Source organism: Lycium barbarum, chromosome 8 (assembly GCF_019175385.1).
Source record: "Lycium barbarum isolate Lr01 chromosome 8, ASM1917538v2, whole genome shotgun sequence".
NCBI classification, from domain to species: Eukaryota; Viridiplantae; Streptophyta; class Magnoliopsida; order Solanales; family Solanaceae; genus Lycium; species Lycium barbarum.
In genome coordinates this window covers 121,592,795-121,614,693 of record NC_083344.1, presented here as the reverse complement: position 1 = coordinate 121,614,693, position 21,899 = coordinate 121,592,795, and the positions used below count along the sequence as shown (strand labels likewise).

The 21,899-nt window shown below is 36.6% G+C and overlaps 1 protein-coding gene across 3 annotated transcripts; it reads right to left on the bottom strand.

The window, feature by feature from the left end:
• Positions 1 to 365: 365 nt before the first annotated feature.
• Positions 366 to 19,169, bottom strand: LOC132607017 (tRNAse Z TRZ4, mitochondrial-like). 3 transcript variants are annotated; one of them, XM_060320801.1, is made up of 14 exons: positions 19,014 to 19,169; positions 15,851 to 15,919; positions 11,949 to 12,038; positions 10,987 to 11,031; positions 10,844 to 10,898; positions 10,611 to 10,666; positions 10,099 to 10,494; positions 9,726 to 9,994; positions 9,518 to 9,653; positions 9,376 to 9,414; positions 7,559 to 7,929; positions 6,841 to 7,459; positions 6,412 to 6,639; positions 366 to 1,439 (listed from the first exon to the last, which is right to left on the bottom strand). In XM_060320801.1, the coding sequence occupies exons 2-14, from the start codon at positions 15,902 to 15,904 to the stop codon at positions 1,407 to 1,409; spliced, it is 2,391 nt and encodes a 796-aa protein (XP_060176784.1). In that variant the 5' UTR covers positions 15,905 to 15,919; positions 19,014 to 19,169; the 3' UTR covers positions 366 to 1,406. The 3 variants fall into 3 exon arrangements, with proteins under 3 accessions (XP_060176784.1, XP_060176785.1, XP_060176783.1); XM_060320802.1 differs by having other exon boundaries at positions 6,487 to 6,639; XM_060320800.1 differs by having other exon boundaries at positions 366 to 6,639; positions 19,014 to 19,168.
• Between the last annotated feature and the right edge of the window lie 2,730 nt (positions 19,170 to 21,899).

Here is a 21,899-nt window from a genome sequence, read left to right as displayed (position 1 = left end):
GATCTTAGCATCGTAATTGTCAAACTTCAATCTCGTTATTTCTTCTTCCGATTTTACTAGTCAAATGTCGAATTGTAGAAGTGTGGCCCGGTGCACAAAGCATCCTAAGTTAACAGGGTCAGGGAAGGGCCGCACCCCAAGGGGTGAGATGTACACAACCTACCCTAATGCATCAATGACTGTTTCCACAGCTCGAACCTGTGACCTATAGGTCACACAGAGACAACTTTACTATTGTTCCAAGGCTCCCTTATATGCCATAACGTAGAAGTAAATCTGAAATCCTTGCATGCCATAACGTCTAGTTGAAACAACAATAGTACGATGCCGTGTCCCAAAGGATTTCAGAATTGTAGAGGCCAACATTGCAAACAGAACATAACGAGGAATTGACTCAATTATAAATCGAAGTCAGTACATAGGTGACCAAAGACTTGAGCATCAACAGGGACTCAATAATGAAGCTAGTTTCTTCCTACTTTTTCTGTTGTCTTTCTACTCTTCTATACACAAGATTTCAAATACATCGGATGTAATCACTACAAATCACTCCATCATAGATGGTGAAACTGTCGTTTCATTTGGTGGAACCTTTGAGCTGGGATTTTAAACCAAATTACAGCCATCACTTGGTTCACAAGTGCAGCAAGATTTGACCATAGCAGCTGCATAACATTAGAGTGTAGCATCTCTTCTTTTTAGATGGGCAGCGATTTGATCGTAAACATAGCAGCAGCCATTTTCATCAAAAGATAAGAACTGGAACGCAGCAACCAGTCTACTCCAAGCAGAGATAATATGCCTTTGAAGGCAGAAACACAATGGTCTCAAAAGTGCAGCAATACGCCTCTTAAAGTACAGCAGCAAACACAACAGTCTTGTATAAATATGCAGCCACAAGTTGGCTCAAAATGCAGGCAATATATCACTACCAAACTGAGGTTTGAATTGCCAAAATGCAGTATCTCCTTGCCACAAAATATAGCAGCAATTCAGGTTTAGAATACAGTAACTCGTGGCCAAAACAAATCAACGGAATGGACAAAATGCAGCTAGAGTAGTATCTGTTTCCTCATAAATATAGTTGTAACCCATCAGCTTGTTACCAAGACACTAGCTCAACCACAAGCTAGGCAGCATCTACTTTTGCCCCAAACTTAAAGCAGCAAATCAGCAACTAGTAGTAACAATAGGCAGCCACGCGGCCTTAGAAAGGCAATCACAATGAGCCACAAAATGCAGCAAACAAATTGTCACAGGGCTGTAGTTAAGTGCAGTATTTGGTTTAAGGAATGTAGCGGGAAAACTGGTCCAAGAACCACCATTTATTTGCAGGTAGCAGCATCGATTTAATCACAAATGGGACTTCACAATACAACCAGCAGCTCTTTCAAATGTGCAGCAAATCAGTCCATGATATTTGGGATTTGGAGAAGTCCCTCAAGTTATGAAAAGAAAACAAGGGATGAAGGATGAGCATCCGAAACAAAAAGATTTTATCAAGATAAATCAGATGAGATGCCTCATCTATCATATTTGGTCAAGTCTTAATTTTAAGACTTGAAGAAGAGATGACCATTGCGCACAGATTTTCATTATGACCAAAGTATTCAGAAATCACCACTTAATAGGATATAAATGTTGATCCCTTAAGGCTGAGGATATTGGAATATAATTTATTAAAAGAACAATTTGTTAAAACACAACCTCTTACGAGTAGCATGGACAAATAGGTACTTAAAACAAAATCTTCATTAGTGAGCCTTCAAGCAGCTAATAGATCGCCATTGAGGAAGGATTAGATTTTAACACTAGCCCATATCATTAAGACTAACACATATCCAAACAAGATAACAAATATACTCCAAGGTGCTCAAAGTAGGTGCTTAGTTTAGCTAAAAGGGATTCGACAGCATATGAACATTGTGAAAAGATTACAGAACTGACAGTAGCCTTAAATGCCAGATATTAGCACAGCAAAACTCAACTAAGAACAAACAAAAGTCTAATCATAAATGCTAGAGCCAAGTACCCAACTTAACAGGTTTGCTTTCAAGAGCCAGGGAGCTTAAAGGTTGATCATAAACATCACCACAAGACCTCCACTCAAAAGACATAAGCAACAAAGGGGTTACCACCATCCACATCCTAATGCCGCACAAGGTCAAAAGGTTTCTAGAACCTTAGGCATGGCGGGCTATCGGAGGAGGCTAAACCAAACCCAAGGCATGCTTTGGCTTTCAGCAGGCATAACAACAAAGGAAGAGACTTTAAACCAATAAGTCATTCAGTAAGACAGATTCAGAAGTACTTAATATGTTTCAAGACAGCCGCACTTTATAACCCTCAGGGGTTTGCCTGGTGGCAATTGGCTTGAGCCTTGGGGTGCTCCCTTTCAAGGTCTCAAGTTCGAAACCCACTGGGTGCAAACAATTTCTGAGGGCCATCGGACTGGGTAAAACCCTGAATTACCCGTGGTGCACTTGCGGGAAACTCCTTGCCGAGGGCCTGTGCACCCCCGGGATTAGTCGGGGCTCAAAGAGCCTCGGACACCCGGTGCTTAATCAAAAAAAAAAGACAGCCGCTCTTTATTAAACTATTAGATTACCAGATGGCATGCTAAACACAAGCTCCTTATCGAGCATATGCGCACAAACTAAGTTTTGACTAACTCCTTTCCCTCTCAGAAATAATTAAGCAACTGGAACCCGATCCCAAGACTTGGCACCTTTACTAAACTTAAGAGATCTCTATCCTTTGAAAATGTTTACAGCGATCAAAAGGGAAGCAAGCTTAGCTCTCATTCAAATCACCTAACTACAACATTCTTTCACATATTTCAAAAGAAAAGAGTGTCCAGCTCTTTAGGCACTCCCTAATTAGTGGTTGAGGAAAACATTGACAACAGTAATTATGCAAGCCTTGTGAGCAGTTTAAAAGAAACTTATAGTTAACAAAAAAAATGGATCCAAACCATACTTAGTTTAAAACTCAAGATACAGACCAACTTTTTTAACAACTAAGCTAAGCAAATGAAATAATGAAACCTTAATAAAAAGCTCTCTCATGAGCACGAAATGAAAACTAGTTTATGAACAAACATTAAACTGAGCAGTATTTTAACAAATGAGGGCTATCAGTCGGTCCATACCATACTTCAAACTGTTAGTAATTCCTAAAAGGTTATCTTTCTTAATTAAGACATAACTAAACTTAAGTTAAACATAGCAACCCATGGTAGAAAATAGATTTACAATACACCTGATGTCTTGGCTCAACTCAATCAGATTCTAGATTTTAAGCCAACATAATGACGCCAAAATGATGTGTACAAGCACACCTCAGACAGTGATCTGCCCTTTTTATCTTAAACTGATCCTGAGGTTTGTCTCTATTTTCTCCCCCCTCTTTATAACGTGTAAGCAGTTAGGCAGAGGAAAAACAAATTAAGACAGTTCATACATGCCCAAGGTAGAAATAAGGAATCATGAGATTGTGCAAGAAAAGGGGCTACTTGACTGGTTTAGAAGCTAAAGCATAACTCTTGTTTATTTTTATACCAGTAGGACTTTAATCTCAGATTCAAAATGGTCCCATAAATGTCACAGAATGCTAGCAACTATTAAGGGATAGGGGTAGAAGGTATTGAATTAAGTTTTTTTTCAAAGGGGCATCTTGATGACTGTCGAAGTTTGAAGTAGCATCTAAGCACATAGATATAATTTTGACAAAGCTAACTGATGTTCTAAGTTAGATTAAGAATCACATGAAAGGAATTATCACAAGCCACATTGGATCACTTCTGTTGGCTATCCCTAAAGACCTTGTATTACTATGAAATCTGAAATTCAAATTTTAACTTCCTATACCAACTTAAACCATCCAGATTGAAACCAACCACAAACAACATCCTTATTAACTAAACATGGACTGGTTTACAAATCAGATTTCCCTCTGGCACTAATCTAAAATAATCATCATGAGAGAATTTGGAAACTAAAATATTTTTTAGTAGTTAATCAGGTCAGCAAATGAATCAACCTGGGGCATTGCTAATTCTTCAAGTTTTGACTGAAACAACACTGAGATTTGCAGCTGCTACACATAACTAAATACAAACAAGTCCAAAACAACATCAAATATAGCACACATAATGTTCTTCTCTTCCAACTATATGAGTATAATTAAACTAGGGTCATTTTTAGTCAAGAAGTCAGTCCAAACAGAACATCATTATTCTTTAGGATGAACACTAAAGGGAAAAAAAAAATAGGCACAGAGGCTTAGATTAAGTGAACATGGGGCATATTTCCAGGTTTTGAACTAACATGTAGTGATTTTATGGCCTAAGGATCTATGCTTACCCTCAAAACGATTTGAGATCAATACTTCAACTATTTTGAAACAAGCTTAACAGATGAAGAAGCCAGGACAACTTGTTAACAGAAGGACAAACTGAAGTGTAACCAAGCTTTCTCATGCCTAACTATGAAAGGAGAGAGAAAGAGAAATATATTCAGTGAATTCTAAATTAGCCCGTGCAATGAATTTTAGTGATGGGCAAGGGGAGAGTCTACGAACAAAATCTCACGTTGATAGCTAAACACAAAATTAATCTATATATAAGATATATGATACTCTTAATGATGTGATTAATACTTTTTGGAAAACATCGCGTGGATTCGGCCTAAAGCCAAGAATATCATTACATGATTAAACCTATGTACACCAATAACTATCTTTTAATCTCTAAAGTAGAACTGAGACTTAATTTTAAAGTAGATTTTTTCATCATCTGCTAACACTTCATTATTCTTCATGTTCACAGAAAAGACTAAGCATTCCATCAACAGTATCAAGAATTCTAACATACATACCAGAGTTATGAAATGAAGTGGAAATACTGATTCAGAAGAAAGAAGAACTTACGTCAACAACCATCTCCAATAATGAAAATTCAGCTAATTTTACTAAGAAAAAAAGAAGAGGTGGAATTGAGAGATCTTCCTTGATTATTTCAGCAAGTGAAATAGGTGATAAAGAAGTAGTGGTTCAAGTGTCTACTTTGAAGATCAATAAAGGTTCAATTGCTGAGGCTGTATCAAAATTAGAGGATGAAGGACTTGTGCTACTAAATGCATCTTCTTTGAAACTTTTTAGGATAGGGTATTTTATACCTCGCATTTTCAGGTATTATTAAATAATTCTTCCCCTTCTTCCTATTAGACAAAGTTTAACGCATCAGAATGAAAAATTACTCGCCCTTTATTCTTTTACTTCCCCCAATATACATTGTTCTTCGTTATACTTTTTAGGTCCGACATGGGCAAATATACCCCACAACTTTGTCATTTATATTTGATACTCCTCTTGTTAAAAAAAAAAAAAAAAAAAAAGTGGCTCATATCTTCAACGTCTAACACATAGAGCATATTTGCCCTTTTCGTTAACAGACTCCCATTTACTGAATTAAAAAATCATTTACCTTATTTTTATTGACCCAGATCCCACCCAAGGTTGCGGGGTATATTTTGCCCCGAATCCCGTCCAACATTTATACTTTCAACGTCTCATTTTATGTGATACAATGTTGAGTACGAGAATCAAATTATTTTTTGAGTGTGAATCGGACAAAAAAATTTCATTTTTTAATAATAAGATTTACAATATATTTAGAAATTAAATAAAATATACTATAAATCACAACAATTAGCGATTTAGAATATTTAAGACGAATTAGAGTTTAATGTATATTTTTGTGGTGGGGAAGGTCTAACGGGAAAAGGTAACTTTAATTAACAAAATACCTTGAGTATAGTTCAAAGAGGTCACAACTTTTATTAACTCTTAAATTAAAAGAAAACGAGGCATACTCCATGTCCTTTAAGTTTCAGAGAAGCTATGTATATGCCACTTAACAATTTAATTTCTTGAGTTAACAGTAGACTTATCAAATTGTACCCGCTAAAATCTCCACCTCTATTAGTCTTTGTTCATATATCTTCAAAATTGTGTTTGTTCTGTTTTTCTTATGGGTATATTTTTTTTCTTTTGGTCAACAGGTTGAAGGAGCTATGGTTGTTGAGGTTGACACCCTAAGAGAGAAGCTCTCATCATATTTTGAGAATGAAGACAAGTTATTACCATAACGAATTTCTAGCTTTATTTTTACTAAAATTATAATGTATTCATACTTATCTTCTTTTTTTCATCTTTTTTCGTAGGATAGTATCAGCAACAAATGTAAATGCATTTTAGGAATTCGAGAGAGGTATTTTCCTTATAAAAAATAAAAATTGTTGTTTCAAAAATAAAAATTGTCCATAACAAAAGAAGTTGTGTCTACAATATGTTACTTTCAAATTTAAATTAACCAACGTTTCTGAAAAGCAATTTGAGGTACGGAAGAACCTTAGGGAGCACTGGCAAATCTGCTAGGTTTACACTCATTAGGTCAAACGCAATACAAGTTCTTTGCATGCTCACTTCATCAAGTGCAGGTACTTTTGGGTATCTCTGGCTGAAGTGAGTCAATATTACCCGGTATGCATCAGCAGAATGTCCGACTTCTGTAGCTTCCTTAATTGTGCTGTGGTTTCTTGCAATAGCCTCCTCCACCAGGCCATCCTCGAAGGTCGCCTGCAGATAATGTACTAGCATGTCAATCGTTAAAAAAAAAAAAAAAAATCCTTGCTACAATTTGTGCACTTTGCATAACCAATGATAAGTTTACTGTACCAAAATGTTACTAAAATAAATAAAAAACCAAGCCATGAACTACTAACTGATTATCTTTAAAGCGACCAAACTACCTGATGAATGGAGAAATATTGCACTAACCTCATGTATAAGAATTGTTGCTCCAAGAGATGCTTCTATAACTTGTGAGCATGGCCTCGTGTCACCAGAGTACACAACCTTCCAACCTGGTATTACTTTCCCGCAATTCACTTTTTCTGCTGATTCCAAGATGACTCCAAACGCCTCAGGACAGTGTACAACAGGGAAGCTGATGAGTCTCACTAGCCCTGCTTCACTCAAAACTTTCTTGAAACACTTTAGCAATGTTATGTCATCAACTGGAGTGCTTGGCTTCATTCTTTTCGAACAGCGCAACAGAGAACTGTCTTCAGAAAGAGAACTCAACAGAGTATGATCTCTATATTCTCTACTTTCATCATGCACAAAGTCATCCTCCATGTTATCCCAGTTAGACCCAGTAGTGCTCTTACAGTCAAGGAACAACATGTCTAGATCTTCTAACGTTACATATACCTTGAGAAACTCCCCAACCTGCTCTGGCCCAATAACCAGCATGGGTTCATGGGCTACTCCCTTCAACAAATCACGTCTCAAAGCAAGTATCCGTGCCAAACCTGCGTGGTGATCAGCATGGATATGAGAAATCCAAATGCATTTAAGATTCCTAACTGCACTGTCTGCACCATTAATCCCATATCTGTTCCAAAATTATTAAAATATATTAATTCACAGATTAAAAATGACAAAAGAGGTTCTGAACAACATAGCAAAAATCCTAAGAGTCCAATGCTACTACCTCCTCTTGAGTTGTGCCAGGGTTCCTTCACCACAATCAAGGAGCAAACCCCCTTTAGAGAAAAGATTAACATAGATGGAACTGACATTTCGGTATTTTGAAGGTATAGATGAACCGGTGCCAAGAAAAACAATCTCCAGATCATCTCTCTGTACATTCTCCAGACACCTTGGGACTTCACCATTGTGCTGAATGTTGGATAATTCCACCTCATCTTCTTTAGGTTTGTGCCAACATTGGCTTATGTTCTTTGCTACATCAGCAATCTCAGGAATCTCTGAAAGTAACTCTTCAATGAACACTGAAGAGGTCATCGGATTTTGAACACTTGATCTGTCCAATCCCAGTCGTCTAGGAGGACGTAAGGTGAACTGTTCAAAAGGTTAGACAAGAAAAGTTCATTCAATCGAAGGCCATGCAAATGAAATTTTTTATAAAACCATAGGTAAGAACAATGTATTAAGCCTAGAAGAAGAGGAAAAATGTTAAATGTAGCTTCGAGAGGAGGGAGAATGGTTTCCATCACTTTTATAAAAGGATGAGTTTTCCTGCTCAGGAGTGAAATTATTGAATTGCTAATGAAATGATTCATAATCACAAGTACTAATCCGAAAAAGTTCTTAGATAGGTTCGTTAAGGAACAGTTTAACATGACATGGTTCCAAAAAAAACTCATAAAGGCAGGTAATTCATTTCCAGAGTCAGAGAACATTTGAACAAACTCCTTTCTCACTTATATTCTAGCTGGCAGGTGAACTAGATTTACTATATCATAAAGTGGAGTGCTTTCACTGTCAGAAAAGAACAGAAGGGGTTTAGGCATAAGAAAGAACTCACAAGCTTATGAAATGACTATGGAGATTTAGTTTGGAAGATCAAGCTTTATGGAGAAAAATTATTAGTGAAAAGTATAGTTAAGAGGGACAATGGTGTTCAAGGATTGTAAGCACCCCATATACACCAAGTGTCAGGAGAACTATCAAAAACTATGGACTTTGTTTTTCAATGATATCAGAATAAAAAGTTGGCAATGGGATGAAAACTTTTTAGATAGCAATTGGACTGGGCATGGACCTTTAAAAGACCTTTTTCCTGAATTGTTTTGTTTGAACCAGCAGCTGATGCTACAGCGGGGTTGGAATTTAAACTTTAGAAGACTTTTCAATGACTGAGAAGTTACTCAAATTGCTGAATCTTTCAGAAGTTTAGAACATGTACAAGCCATTACCACAACTGAAGATAGATTGTTATGCAGAGAACATTTACAAGGAAACATATATGACTCGAGAAAACTTAAGAGAGAAAATGCAGCTGTGCTCAAGATGCTACTTGTGCGAAATGAAATCAAATCGTATAAACCATCTATTTCTACAGTGGAACCGCTTACCAGATTTGGCAACTCCCTTTAAACATGAAAGGTATTTAGTGAACTATGCCAAAGTCCACAAGAGATTTGTTACCATGCTGGATACTGGGGGATCTTTAGGCAGAAGAAATGGTGGAAAACAGTTCCTGCTTGTATATGGTGGACCGTATGGAAGGAAAGAAATGCAAGATGTTTTGGAAGAAAGACCCAGGCCTGTGCAGGAAATCAAAATGAACTGCTTGCTTTTGATTCATTTTTGGTGTAAAGAAGAATAGCTGGAAGATGTTGATTCACTCTTAGCTATCATATAGTTGTTGTAGGAAGCACAAGGATATACTCTTGCTCCTTTTGAACTGTAAATATAATTTGTAGCACATCCATTATGCTGATGATTTATAATACAGTTAACCTTTCTAAACAAAATAATCTGGAAAATTGGAGTCAACAATACCTTTAAGAGATTTTCAGCAGATATGCCACAAACTGAACCCTGCAAAGACAAGTATCATATATCACAAGCTTTCCTCGACTTTTAAAGATGTCTCACAAGTGACTATCAACTTTTAGAGCTCAAAACAAAGCTCCACTGGTACCTTGAAATTTGGTGCTGCAACATCGTCATTCTGAAGAGAAGGAAGACTAGGAGCTGGAAAAAGTTGAGGACACAAATAATGCAGTCTTGTAGCGATTCTAGCACTAGATACTAGAATTGGAGTTGTTTCATGCTTCCTGTGACAGAATGACTATGAACCAGTGTTGATATGGAAAATATTAAAATAAGCATTAAGAGGAGTTACAGACCTTGTAGTTCTTGCCATAATATGTTGGGCGGAACCAAATTTGCTCATCCATTTCTCATAGACTGGAGTGCTGACGACTGTAGCAGGGCTCAAATGAATGATGCAGTTCACAACCTTGGTGGCCTCTGGGGAGTTGCTTTGGGGATCTGTATAATAGGCATCAAGGGCTTGTGCAAAGAGTAACTCTTGTGCATGAGGTTCTGTTGGACAGTCAACAATCAGTACAATGGGACCAGGAATAGGTGGACCCATAACATCATCTGGATGGACCTGAACGAGGCAAAATGAAAGTCAGCTGCAATTTAGTAGCTTCAAAGGCACAAGTACGGCAAATTCAAAGTCTATATATTAGTTCTAATGAGAGTAGAACTGACCTCGATATCCAGAAGATCTGACTTCACACTGAACCCCTTCTCCAATTCTGCAAGTTTTCTCCCTTGTTTAAGTCCGCAAGCTTTAACCTTTTCGGGATCAAAATTCCCCCTGATGTCATGTAGTTTACAAATATATACAATGGAGGCATCATTTGGCCTAAACTGAGATCCAGCCAACTGAGTCGGTGATAGGAGAATAGCTGATATACTAACTGCCTTGAACTTGTGTTTATCTTTCAGCTCCAGCATATGTAAAGAGGGAGCTAATGCAGATCCATTTTCATGAACCTTAATGTCGTCTGGGATGATATGTTTGTTGACCATGGTAGCATGAGGGACAAAATTCTTCATTGCATTAACCAATAAATCTAGATTTGGAGGACCCCATATGTCGACCTTAAAGGATTAGTAGAGATGTTTTTTCAGTAAGTAGTAGCACCACTGTCGCTGTTCATTTTAATGATAAGTAACATATGAAAAATAGGGGAAGTAAGCACTGGACTGGTACTCACATGCCCAGTACTCTCAGGACTACCTTTGTTCATGCCAGCCAAAGTTAATAGCAAGCCTGAGAAATGGAGAAATAGGGATCATGAGGAAAAGATTTCATGAGAGATTTGACTCATGGAAATTGTCATAAATTGTACCACATAGATAATCAATTTTAATTTCCTAAGAAAATAAAGGGACAAAACAATTTATGGCTTTAAAAATTAGTTCATTCCCCGAAGGTCGAGATGCAAACCTGGAAGTCCACCTGCTGTCTCTGAGCAGACACGAGTCAGACATATGTGGTCTACCTGTAAATCGATTGTTTATGTCCGTCCACAAAAGCAGTGACCAATTGCTTCTATACTTTGAAACTGAAATCGTGCATGTGAGACATACCTGAGATAATTTTATCTTATGCTCTGTACAGAAGCGTTGTAATCCCTGCAACATAAGTAATGCTTTGAGGAATAACGCCTTACAAGTGTTCTTAGAACTAACTAGACAACTCCCACAAGCGGGTAACAACTTCTTCTTTTTTTATTTTAAACAAGTGGATAATATTTGCTCTGCAGAACAAGTTTTTTTTTTTTTTTTAGAATACAAAATGCAGAGCTTTAATTCTTATTACAGAAAACTATTTCAACTAAAAACCACAAGGAAAAGTAGTCACTATTCTACTGAATGTGGAAAACAATGACAGCAAGTGTCACACGCCCTCTTCCAAGCTCCCCAAAAAACAAAAAACTTGGAATGTTCACCTGTTGACAGCGAACTAGCAGATACCGCACCAACAGTCCAGATTAGATTTTCATATAAAGCAATCAATTCAGTTCAACCAAGAGTTGAATCGGGATCTTTACTTCAGCAAACTAACTTGAGGTTAACAGGGAATCTTGGGTTTAAGCATTCTATCAATTTACTAAAAGAATGAATTTGAACAGAATACTTCTACTCATTATACTTTGCCAACAAACGCCCATAATTCGAAAATAGCATTGTGTTGGCATCTCCAAGCTGCTTGTTCCTAGAGCTTTCGAATTAAATTGTATTGCACAATCAAGATGCGAAAATTACTAGGAATGAGAATATTTCGGGAAGCCAGAATTCTTAAGATAAGCATATGAAATGGCTCACAAGGGTGAAGCATAAACAGAGTTAAGACATATTTTCAACTCAGCATGTCACTGTTAATACTTAATACTATAACATTCTGAAGTATCATCTAATGAATATCCTCAACTTCAATAACCATACTTTTAGAAACATAACGAAATAGCAGGCAAGTTGAAGCCAGCCCTAATCTACCTCCGATAAAAAGATGTAGTGGGTAATAGATATTACTATCACTCGAGAGTTACCTCTCCAGCGTTAAATATGAATCTTTCCTTGTTAAAGAAGAGCAGAACAGACGGGGATGTTTCGTGGGTATCCATTCCTGTCCCTAAAATCTGTAATAAACAGGAAAGTAGCAATTACTACTACAAAATGAAAGAGAATAGATATAAAGGCAAAAAAACAAAGAAATATGAGGGCATCCCCTTTTCAGCTAAGACTTAAAGGTAATTAATAATTCATGAGACAGATATATTTTTTTTGTAAGGAAAAGTTATTCATCAGAGATAGTTATGTTTTTGTATACTTTATAGATGATAAGGATATGTAGGTATGCAAACCGCTTACAAGGGTCTGGGGGTATTCATGTATTGCTTTAAGGTTTTGAGATGAAGGCACAACTCTTCCCTTGTCAATTTTGTGTGGACTGTCAGACTCGATTGTTCAATACTCAGTTCACATGCAAATTCAAGAATCGGGTTAGGCATGTCAAAGGGTGTTAGAGGGGACCTAAAATGCTTTATAGATGTCTTCACGTACTTCCTCCAATTGTCTGAAGATTTTGAAATTAATGCTCACGTATTTTCAGAATTAAAAATGGACAATTTTTGTAGTGCACATGGGTTGCACACCATCACTTCACGAGTTAGTAAAATTGTGTCCACACCTCGTAAAGAAGCAAAGAAATTAAAAGGACATGCCACTAACATACAATAGAAAATAAAATTACATGGAAGCTCAGGTGAGGATCAGAGTTACCAAACTAAACATCCAACGGTCTAGACACATCAAATCAAAGACTCTAGAAAAGCATTTAAGGAGAATACTATGGTCGATATTATGATCTCTAAAGAGGGTATATCTCTTATTTGCATAATGGTGCACAAAAATTTTTTCAAAAGAGCCACGCTTCAGCGCATTTGGTGTGACATTAAAAAAAAAATCTTGATGATGAAGCAATTTCCCGAAGATTGGTTGCCTAAATAGGGACGGAGGGAGCAGTTATTTTTTAGCGTTGTCCTCTTCAAGAATGGGCCAATGGGTGATGAGACACACCTTTTTCGCCTTGGTGCCTAGATTGGAACTATGCCTAACCAATGCGAAGTGATCTGCTAGTTTTTGTACTTAGCTTCAAGGCTTAAGTGAAGTGAACCTTTGATAATACTGCATTATTCATACAAAGTTAGAAATAGCAGATTTCTCAGTTATTAAAAGATTTATTTTTTTGAAAAAACTTTTGATCAATTAAATTGGTCTTACTTAGTCAACATCCTAAAGAAGATGGGCTTTGGAGATAGGTGGATAAGGTGGATTTACTTCTCCATATTAACAGTGAAATACTCTGTCTTGATAAACAGAAGCGGGTTTCTTCTCTCCACACAAGGATCTTAGACAAGGAGATCCCCTCTCCACTTTTCTTTTTATACTTGTCATGGAGGGTCTCACTCAGTTGTTGGATAAAGCAAAAGAACTACAATGGATTCATGGTTTCCAGATAGGCAGGAATCCAGCCACCACAGTTACTATTTCTCATCTAGTGTATGCAGATGAAACTTTGATCTTTTGTGGATCAGACAGACATCAGGTGTCCAATCTCAACTTGCTCTTCTGGTCTTTGAAACCATTTCTGGATTACACATCAACATGAACAAAAGCATCATATACCCTGTTAATGATGTTTCCAATTTAGAAGAACTGGCAAAAATCCTAAGTTGCAAAACTGGTTTCTTTCCAACCACCTACCTGGGATTGCCCCTAGGTGCCAAATTCAAATCTGTTGAAATTTGGAACAGAGTCATTGGAAAAATGGAAAGGAGACTAGCAACATGGCAGATGTAATATCTCTCTATGGGTTGCATTTTACACCACAAGTTCAAAAAGTCCCCTCTTTTTTCTTAAACTCCATGTCCAGTCAAATAAGTGAGTATATATTTTCTATTTCTTCTTCATTAGCGCCTCTTCCACTAAAACTCATACTTAAATTTTTTTTTTGTACTTGAATCCCCAACTGACCTTGGTGTTCTTTTACATTTTTCTAAGAGCGACCTTAACCATTTCTTTGTCCCAGGGCTCGGGATGGATTTCTGTATTTTATTTGCTCAGTTCCCTGTAACTATAAATAGCTCACTGATCTGCACAGAAGATTCATTTTTCATTTTCAATACAAACTTTCAATTTTCTCTCACACACCTTATCCACACCCCACACCCCCCCCCCCCCCCCCAAAAAAAATCTCTCTCTATCTTTTTGACTTCTCATTTAGGGTTCCAATTGATTCTTTCTTGCAATTTTCCTTCAACTAGGATCTAACGGAAGGACAACGAAGAAGAAGAGGAGAAAGCGAAGGAGGAAATAGAATTGAGAGGGGGTGTAACAGACATGTTGTTTAGGACTTCTGCTGCATGCTTTCTGTTTTTCGGGGACTTCACGTGAAATGATTATCGGTTGCATCCCATGGATGCTTAAGAAATAAATTAGAAGGTAATACACATGATGTAAAGGGGCATACTAGGAAACAAACAAAACATGTCAGAACCACCAGCAACAGCTTCGTTTTGAGTACTTCAGTTTAACTGGTTCTCTTTAGGTAAGGAGAGTTTACCAATAGATTAAAACAGAGGACATGTGAACTCTAGGATCCAACCCCTCAACTAAACAAGTGAAGTTATACACGAATCAGGGGAAATCTCCAATTCTCCATAAACAAATAACGGTCGCAGTTTGAATATAATCGAACAAGAGACTAAGTGATGTAGAAAGAGTCAGAAATTCCATGAGAAGCACGACAATTAATGACCCAAGAGAAACTCTAAGAAATCATTTTTTATAACCGCGGTGTCCCAGCACAGCTTGCGCACACCTCGACTAATTCTAGGGATACCTACCACCTCCTACCAGCAACAGGTACCAAATAACTCTGTCCACCAACGCTAGGACACATGGGAAGAAACTCTAAGAAATCTATTCAAGGGCATTTAGCTCCAGGCTACAAGATTTAAATTACTGTAAACACTGCTACATAAAAAAAGTCCTCATACCTATTAGACCACATGTTACAATATTCAGGTCGGTAGAAATTTGGTCTTTTACTCTTTCAGATTTCTTCCAAAGAAAACTTCCTGATGTGTAACGGTTCAGCAAGGCAAAAGCATTTGTATCCTGACTAGTATATAAGATTTTAGCGACTAGAGCGGTTAACCAACACAGCTTGTACAGCAACAAATCTGAGAATAATATCGATGTCTCACCAAGATTAATTTATTCATCTACAACCATTCTAATGATCGTTTCTTCCTCTTTTACCAACATACTTTTGTTCTGGTTCATCCGTTTGACTATAGTATACTCTATGTTTTCTTTCTTTTGTAATCTATGCATCTTCATGATGCTTTTGTTAATAATATCCCACTTACTTCATCAAAAAAAGACAAAGTATTCTTCGTGATGTTTTTGTTAATAATATTCCACTTCATCAAAAAAAAAAGTCTCATTATGTTTTTTTTTAATCAAAGAAATTCCTCGAGATCAGTGTCAATTGAACCCTAGGGTAATTTTTTTTTTTTATGACATGGAACCCGCAGCCGCTACAAAGGTGCGCACAGGTAAACCCAGCTCCTGCGCAATAGCTCGCAAACCACACAGGAGAGATAACCCGCACTAGTCAAGCCCCGTGCGGTTTTTTTTTCTCACATATATAAGTTGTCAAACCCCTTTTGACATAAAAAAAACTCTTTTTTTAGTTCCTAGAGATTATGACTGACTCGTTTTACTGTAAAAAGTGAAACTTTTAGTTACTATTCCATTATTTTTTCCCCCTTTTGGCACCTTCAAATCCGAGCAAACAAGTTTAAGCAAGTAAGTATGCTGAAGAGATAAATAAAATTAACAAAAGCACTGCACAAATATAGAAAAAAAAAATTAAAAAAACCTGGACATAGGCTTCTGTATTTTCACGGGGAACATTATTTTTGGGCTTAGACATTGGCGAAACCTGGACCTGTGTAGAACAACAAGTGCATTATGTTATGAATCTTCATACTAAAACACAAGGTAGAAAACAACACTAAGTATAATTTAATTTAATTAACTAAGTCTGTGTTTATATTTAGAGAAGGGGGGAAGGAGAAACATACAATTTAGTGGAGAAATTGATGGAGAGGACCAAGCTGGCGGCAATAGTTTATTTGTTCTAAGCTCTTCCGACTCGGTGAAGACCGGACTCCGAGTCCAATTATTTATTGGGAAAAACCACAAAATATTCCTTTATACTAGTGGGCTGTTGCCCGTGCTGTGCACGGGCCCAATAAACTTGTTAATCATTAATGCAAAGTTTCCAAAATTTACAACATAATTTAAGCTGCGTATTTATCAGAAATATGCGACCATTCGGGGTTATTTTTAGTCCAACTCAGCGTAAAAAAATATTCTATGGCTAGCACATCAAACACATTTATGGACAGGAAGAGAAACCAATGCAAATTGTTCAAATTCACAAGGCAAAACAATTTTACACAGAAAAAGAAAAATTAATCTAACTGTTCAATTTTTGTTTAGTCTTCATTGAGGGTACAACTAACAGATGTTTTAAGGTTTACACAATCTTAACATAGAAAGATGTGAATCACTGATTCACAATGTCAAACAAGTAAAGTACAATAAGGATGGTCTAAACCTTATTCCCATTCATCATTTTTATGTGAAACCAAAGTAGAAACTTAGTGAATCTGTATAGAGAAAGAAAAACTCGGGATGAGGTTTCTGAAATATCCCGAGTTTTCATATCAGAATCAAGAAGCAGATTGTTCCTCTCTATGTTGGTGTAAAAAGAATGCAGCTTCCCATTTGTGGATTTGCAATCTGTTTAGAATCACTGTCAATCCAACTGAATGGAACTGCAATATCAGTATAAATGTATGATGCTTTTCAGCTTGCAAGCACTCTACATGAATATGATCTGAACCAATCAATAACTTTGATAATTTCAGAACTTAACAGTGAGTAGTGCACTCAAGTTTGAAATGAATGTGTTGAACACATGACATTGTATTAAATCAATAAATCAATGCTATAAGAAATTAAGAATCATCAATTAAATTGAGGATTTGCATAAAATGTTTATGGGCATCACAACGTCCTCTTACAATGGCCCATCTATTGAAAAGAAATGAGGTATTATATGTTGAACAACTTGAATATGGAGAAGCAACATATTATGGAGAATTTTCTGTCAATACATCAAGATACTGGCTCATTAGGGTTGGAACAGTCACTGCGCAATATAGATTCCCCTAGGCCAGCATTATTTTTCCAACCCCTAGATCACGTGTCCGCAGCTTGGAGTTGTGACTGTACTTTGGGGAATTGGGGTTGTTTGATTTGACTCCCGTCACCTGTTATATTTGTGTTGTATTTGTAGGTCTGAGACGTGTGCTATGCTATTCCTTTTCTATCCGGCTTTGACACGTCATTCTCGCAAATACAGCTAACTAAATGTTTTCATATCTATCTCAAATTCCTCTTATGTTTTGGTGCTAAGCTTTTGTTCTTCTCCTGCACTGTTAATTTCTAACCAGTGAATTTTGTTCTGCACTCTGTTTTTTCTTCCATTTTCTGCATATATGTGTTTCAAGCTCTTTGATAAATTTTTCAGTAATATCTAATACCTCATAATTTCATAGGCAATTTAAGAATTTAGCCTAGAGCTCAAAATTTGGGATTTCGATACTCAATCGAAGTGCTATCTTAGAGTTGGACCAAACATATGAAAGTCTTCACTTCTTAGCACCATTTTTCCTTGGGTATTTGTTTTTTCCTATTGTTTTTGATATATATTACTTTGTATGTGAATGTCAATAAATTATATCTGCTTTCAAAGGAACAGACAACTTAAGTCGCATCAAAATACAAATAGGTATTTGTGCTTTCCCTTGTTTATGTTCGGAGTACGGAGAGGAGTTTGGACAGTAGCTGCGATGAACAAAGCTAAAAACTTGATAAAAATCAATTACCGGGAGTATACAGAGGATAAGCCCACCAGAAAAGAAACTCATTTACCTCCAGAAAAGGAATTACCTCATAAAGGAGAAAAACGGAAAACTAACAGAAGTATACAGAGAATTGGCGCAAAGGGAAAAATAGAACGTCCATAAAAATTACTACTATAAAATTCAACAAAAGGAGAAGAATGATACCCGGATTGGATAAACAAAGGGGAAAACAGACAACATAGAACTGAACATAAAATGAGCAGCCAGAAAACAGCCCGACAGATGAAGCAAAACGATAGAAGACGTTGAGAAAATATCGAGATACGGAGAGAGAACACTTTAAAGGTGAGGTGTTCATCAATTAGATATATATATATATATCAATCCAGTAGAGTTCCGTAAGAACGTGTCAAAGACGGGGAAAAAGAATAGCATGTGTCGAACAGTCGAAGCTATCTTTGGGTGGTCAAAATCAACAACTCAACATGAATGATTACTTCACTACTGAAAAACAACAACTACTAAGCAAGTTGGCGTGACTATATGAATATTCACTACTAAAAAATTTCCTTTGTTGAATTCGGCAAAACCCAAACTAACTTTTGGTTGGGTATGTAAATTTCCATCTGTAATTCAAAACACAAACCAGGAACTTACTTGAGTCTAATAAGTCCCTGAACCACACAGTCCATTCCCACTTCAATTTATTCTAATCCACGTGCAAAGAACTCTTTAGAACATACCTGTGAATTTCTAACATAGTCCACAAACAGTCTTAGTTTCTTTTGGACAATTTCGCGAACTCTATTAGAAGTTCCAATGTAATATCTAAAATAACAACTCAAAATCCGTTGCTACCCACCTTGAAAAAGTTGGAAGTTGGACCAGATTAAAAAAAAAAAAATGTAAGACTAAATCATGAAAAGAGCAAACAAACAGAAGCTTAACAACATATCAACAATTAACCTGAAATTTTAGACAAAAGGAAGCTAAATCTTTCATGGGAAATTCAAAACCTCTAAATTAAAAATTAGCACAAGCTTAAACCTAAATAACAGTGATAACAAAAAGAGGCAGAATAAACAAACAAAGGGGAAAACTTACCTATACAGAGAACGAGCGGCGACAGAGAAAGACGTTGAGAGCTCCAGATTTTGAGAGCTCCAGATGACGGCGTCAACACTGAGGAGGTAAAAAAGAATGAAGTTACAGCTCCCCTGAACGGCTGAAAACCACCCCAAATTACCAAACTAACCCAAGCTGGCTTTTATATATATATATAATATAAATAAATTAGTCCTAGTGGCATTTGGTCCGGGCTTACTAAGATTAAATGTTAAATTTTTTAGGGCAATTTGCAGGATTACCCTTCATTGGGGTGCTTCATTGGGGTGGTCTTTAATTTTTACCCCTCAAAATGGTGGTCTTTAAATTCTACCCTTCAGGTAGAAATTTTGCCTTCCGACATAAATTGACCTGCACAGGCAGAATTGCTGCCCATGCGAATTCTGCCTTAACGCAGACCTATGCAGCCCAAATTCTGCCTTGTAATTTTTTTTTAACTGAGCTGAGGTTCGAACTCACAATCTTGGAGTGTTAGGCGAGGGGTAAAAATTTAAAGACCACCAATTTGAAGGGCAAAAATTAAAGACCACCCCAAATAAAGGGCAATCCGCGCAAAAAAAAAGATTTTTTTTTTAATTTTTTTTTGTTCGCTTCTTTGTGACATTAAGTTATTAAAACATTAGTTTGATATTTTCTGCAAACTCTAACACGGGCCTAAAACCAAGATTAAAAGTTAAATTTGTTATTATTTTTTTATTTCTTTCCCGCTCTTTGAGACATTAAATTATTGAATGATTAGTTCGATATTTTCTGAAAACTCTTAAAAACTAAAGGCTTACCATATATTTAAATTGCATAAAAATATTTGAAAATTGAGCAAAAAGTCTTTTTTTCCCTTACTCTAGACCTCTTTTTACCTTCAAACAAATACATGCCATAAAGTCTCTTAATTTTTTAACAACAATATAAACAATAACATTTTTCTTCCCCGAAAAAAAAATAGTTTGGTTCTAGAGAGATCAATTAGATATGTTATATTTATTCTTTTGTTGAGATTTTAATGAGGTTACTTATAAACAAAGATAACTTTCAAATAAATAAAAATAAATTCTTATATTTTACAAATGTTTGTAGATGTTAATTCAATTAAATTATACAAAGTATATTGAAAAGATGAAGAAAATCAATTACTTTTCTTAATATAAGTAGACTTTCCTTTTACTTTCTAAAAATTTACGTGATGAGAATGTAACATCTCAGATCTTTGGGCTAAGGTTTAACGCGTAAGATTAGGGGGGAGGGGGGGGGGGGGGATAATGAAACCAATATGGAAGATATAGGAAGTGTTTTCAAAACCCACTTAATAAAAAATCCTAGGTCCGGCACTGATTGCATCATCTAAATATTTGCTAATTGGCAACTTAAGCACCACACAAGGAAACAGCTTTTTTTTTTTTTTAATAAGGTAAAGTTTAGGGAGACAGATAACGCTTTGAGACCATAATTCAAATGACTAATCACTTATATCCTCCTCAAAAGTCAGGTTTGGTGGATTGACCATAAACAGACGTCTGATACTAAATTTAGGCAGACGTCTGATACTAAATTTAGGCAGAAAAAGACACATGATCTTAGCATCGTAATTGTCAAACTTCAATCTCGTTATTTCTTCTTCCCGATTTTACTAGTCAAATGTCAAATTGTAGAAGTGTGACCCAATGCACAAAGCATCCTTAGTTAACAGGGTCAGGGAAGGGCCGCACCCCAAGGGGTGAGATGTACACAACCTACCCTAATGCCTCAATGACTGTTTCCACAACTCGAACCTGTGACCTATATGTCACACAGAAACAACTTTACTATTGTTCCAAGGCTCCCTTATATGCCATAACGTAGAAGTAAATCTGAAATCCTTACATGTCATAACGTCTAGTTGAAACAACAATAGTACGATGCCGCGTCCCAAAGGATTTCAGAATTGTAGAGGCCAGTTTCAACATTGCAAACAGAACATAACGAGGAATTGACTCTCAATTATAAATCAAAGTCAGTACATAGGTGACCAAAGACTTGAGCATCAACAGGGACTCAATAATGGAAGCTAGTTTCTTCCTACTTTTTCTGTTGTCTTTCTACTCTTTCTATAGACAAGATTTCAAATACAACGGATGTAATCACTACAAATCACTCCATCATAGATGGTGAAACTGTCGTTTCATTTGGTGGAACCTTTGAGCTGGGATTTTGCACCAAATTACAGCCATCACTTGGTTCACAAGTGCAGCAAGATTTGACCATAGCAGTTGCATAACATTAGAGTGTAGCATCTGTTCTTTTTAGATGGGGAGCGATTTGATCGTAAACATAGCAGCAGCCATTTTCATCAAAAGATAAGAACTGGAACGCAACAACCAGTCTACTCCAAGCAGTGATAATATGCCTTTGAAGGCAGAAACACAATGGTCTCAAAAGTGCAGCAATACGCCTCAAATGTAACAGTAACATTAATGTAACAGCTACTCTTAAAGTACAACAGCAAACACAACAGTCTTGTATAAATATGCAGCCACAAGTTGGCTCAAAATGCAGGCAATATATCACTACCAAACTGAGGTTTGAATTGCCAAAATGCAGTATCTCCTTGCCACAAAATATAGCAGCAATTCAGGTTTAGAATACAGTAACTCGTGGCCAAAACAAATCAACGGAATGGCCAAAATGCAGCTAGAGTAGTATCTGTTTCCTCATAAATATAGTTGTAACCCATCAGCTTGTTACCAAGACACTAGCTCAACCACAAGCTAGGCAGCATCTACTTTTGCCCCAAACTTAAAGCAGCAAATCAGCAACTAGTAGTAACAATAGGCAGCCACGCGGCCTTAGAAAGGCAATCACAATGAGCCACAAAATGCAGCAAACAAATTG

What these genes read in the sequence shown, in the direction of transcription:
- LOC132607017 (XM_060320800.1), bottom strand. Translation starts at nt 15,904, where the DNA reads ATGTCTAAGCCCAAAAATAATGTTCCCCGTGAAAATACAGAAGCCTAT. An exon ending in ATAAGATAAAATTATCTCAG is followed by an intron (nt 10,899 to 10,986) that starts GTATGTCTCACA and finishes ATCGATTTACAG; the next exon opens with GTAGACCACATATGTCTGAC. An exon ending in CAACAATTCTTATACATGAG is followed by an intron (nt 6,640 to 6,840) that starts GTTAGTGCAATA and finishes CATTATCTGCAG; the next exon opens with GCGACCTTCGAGGATGGCCT.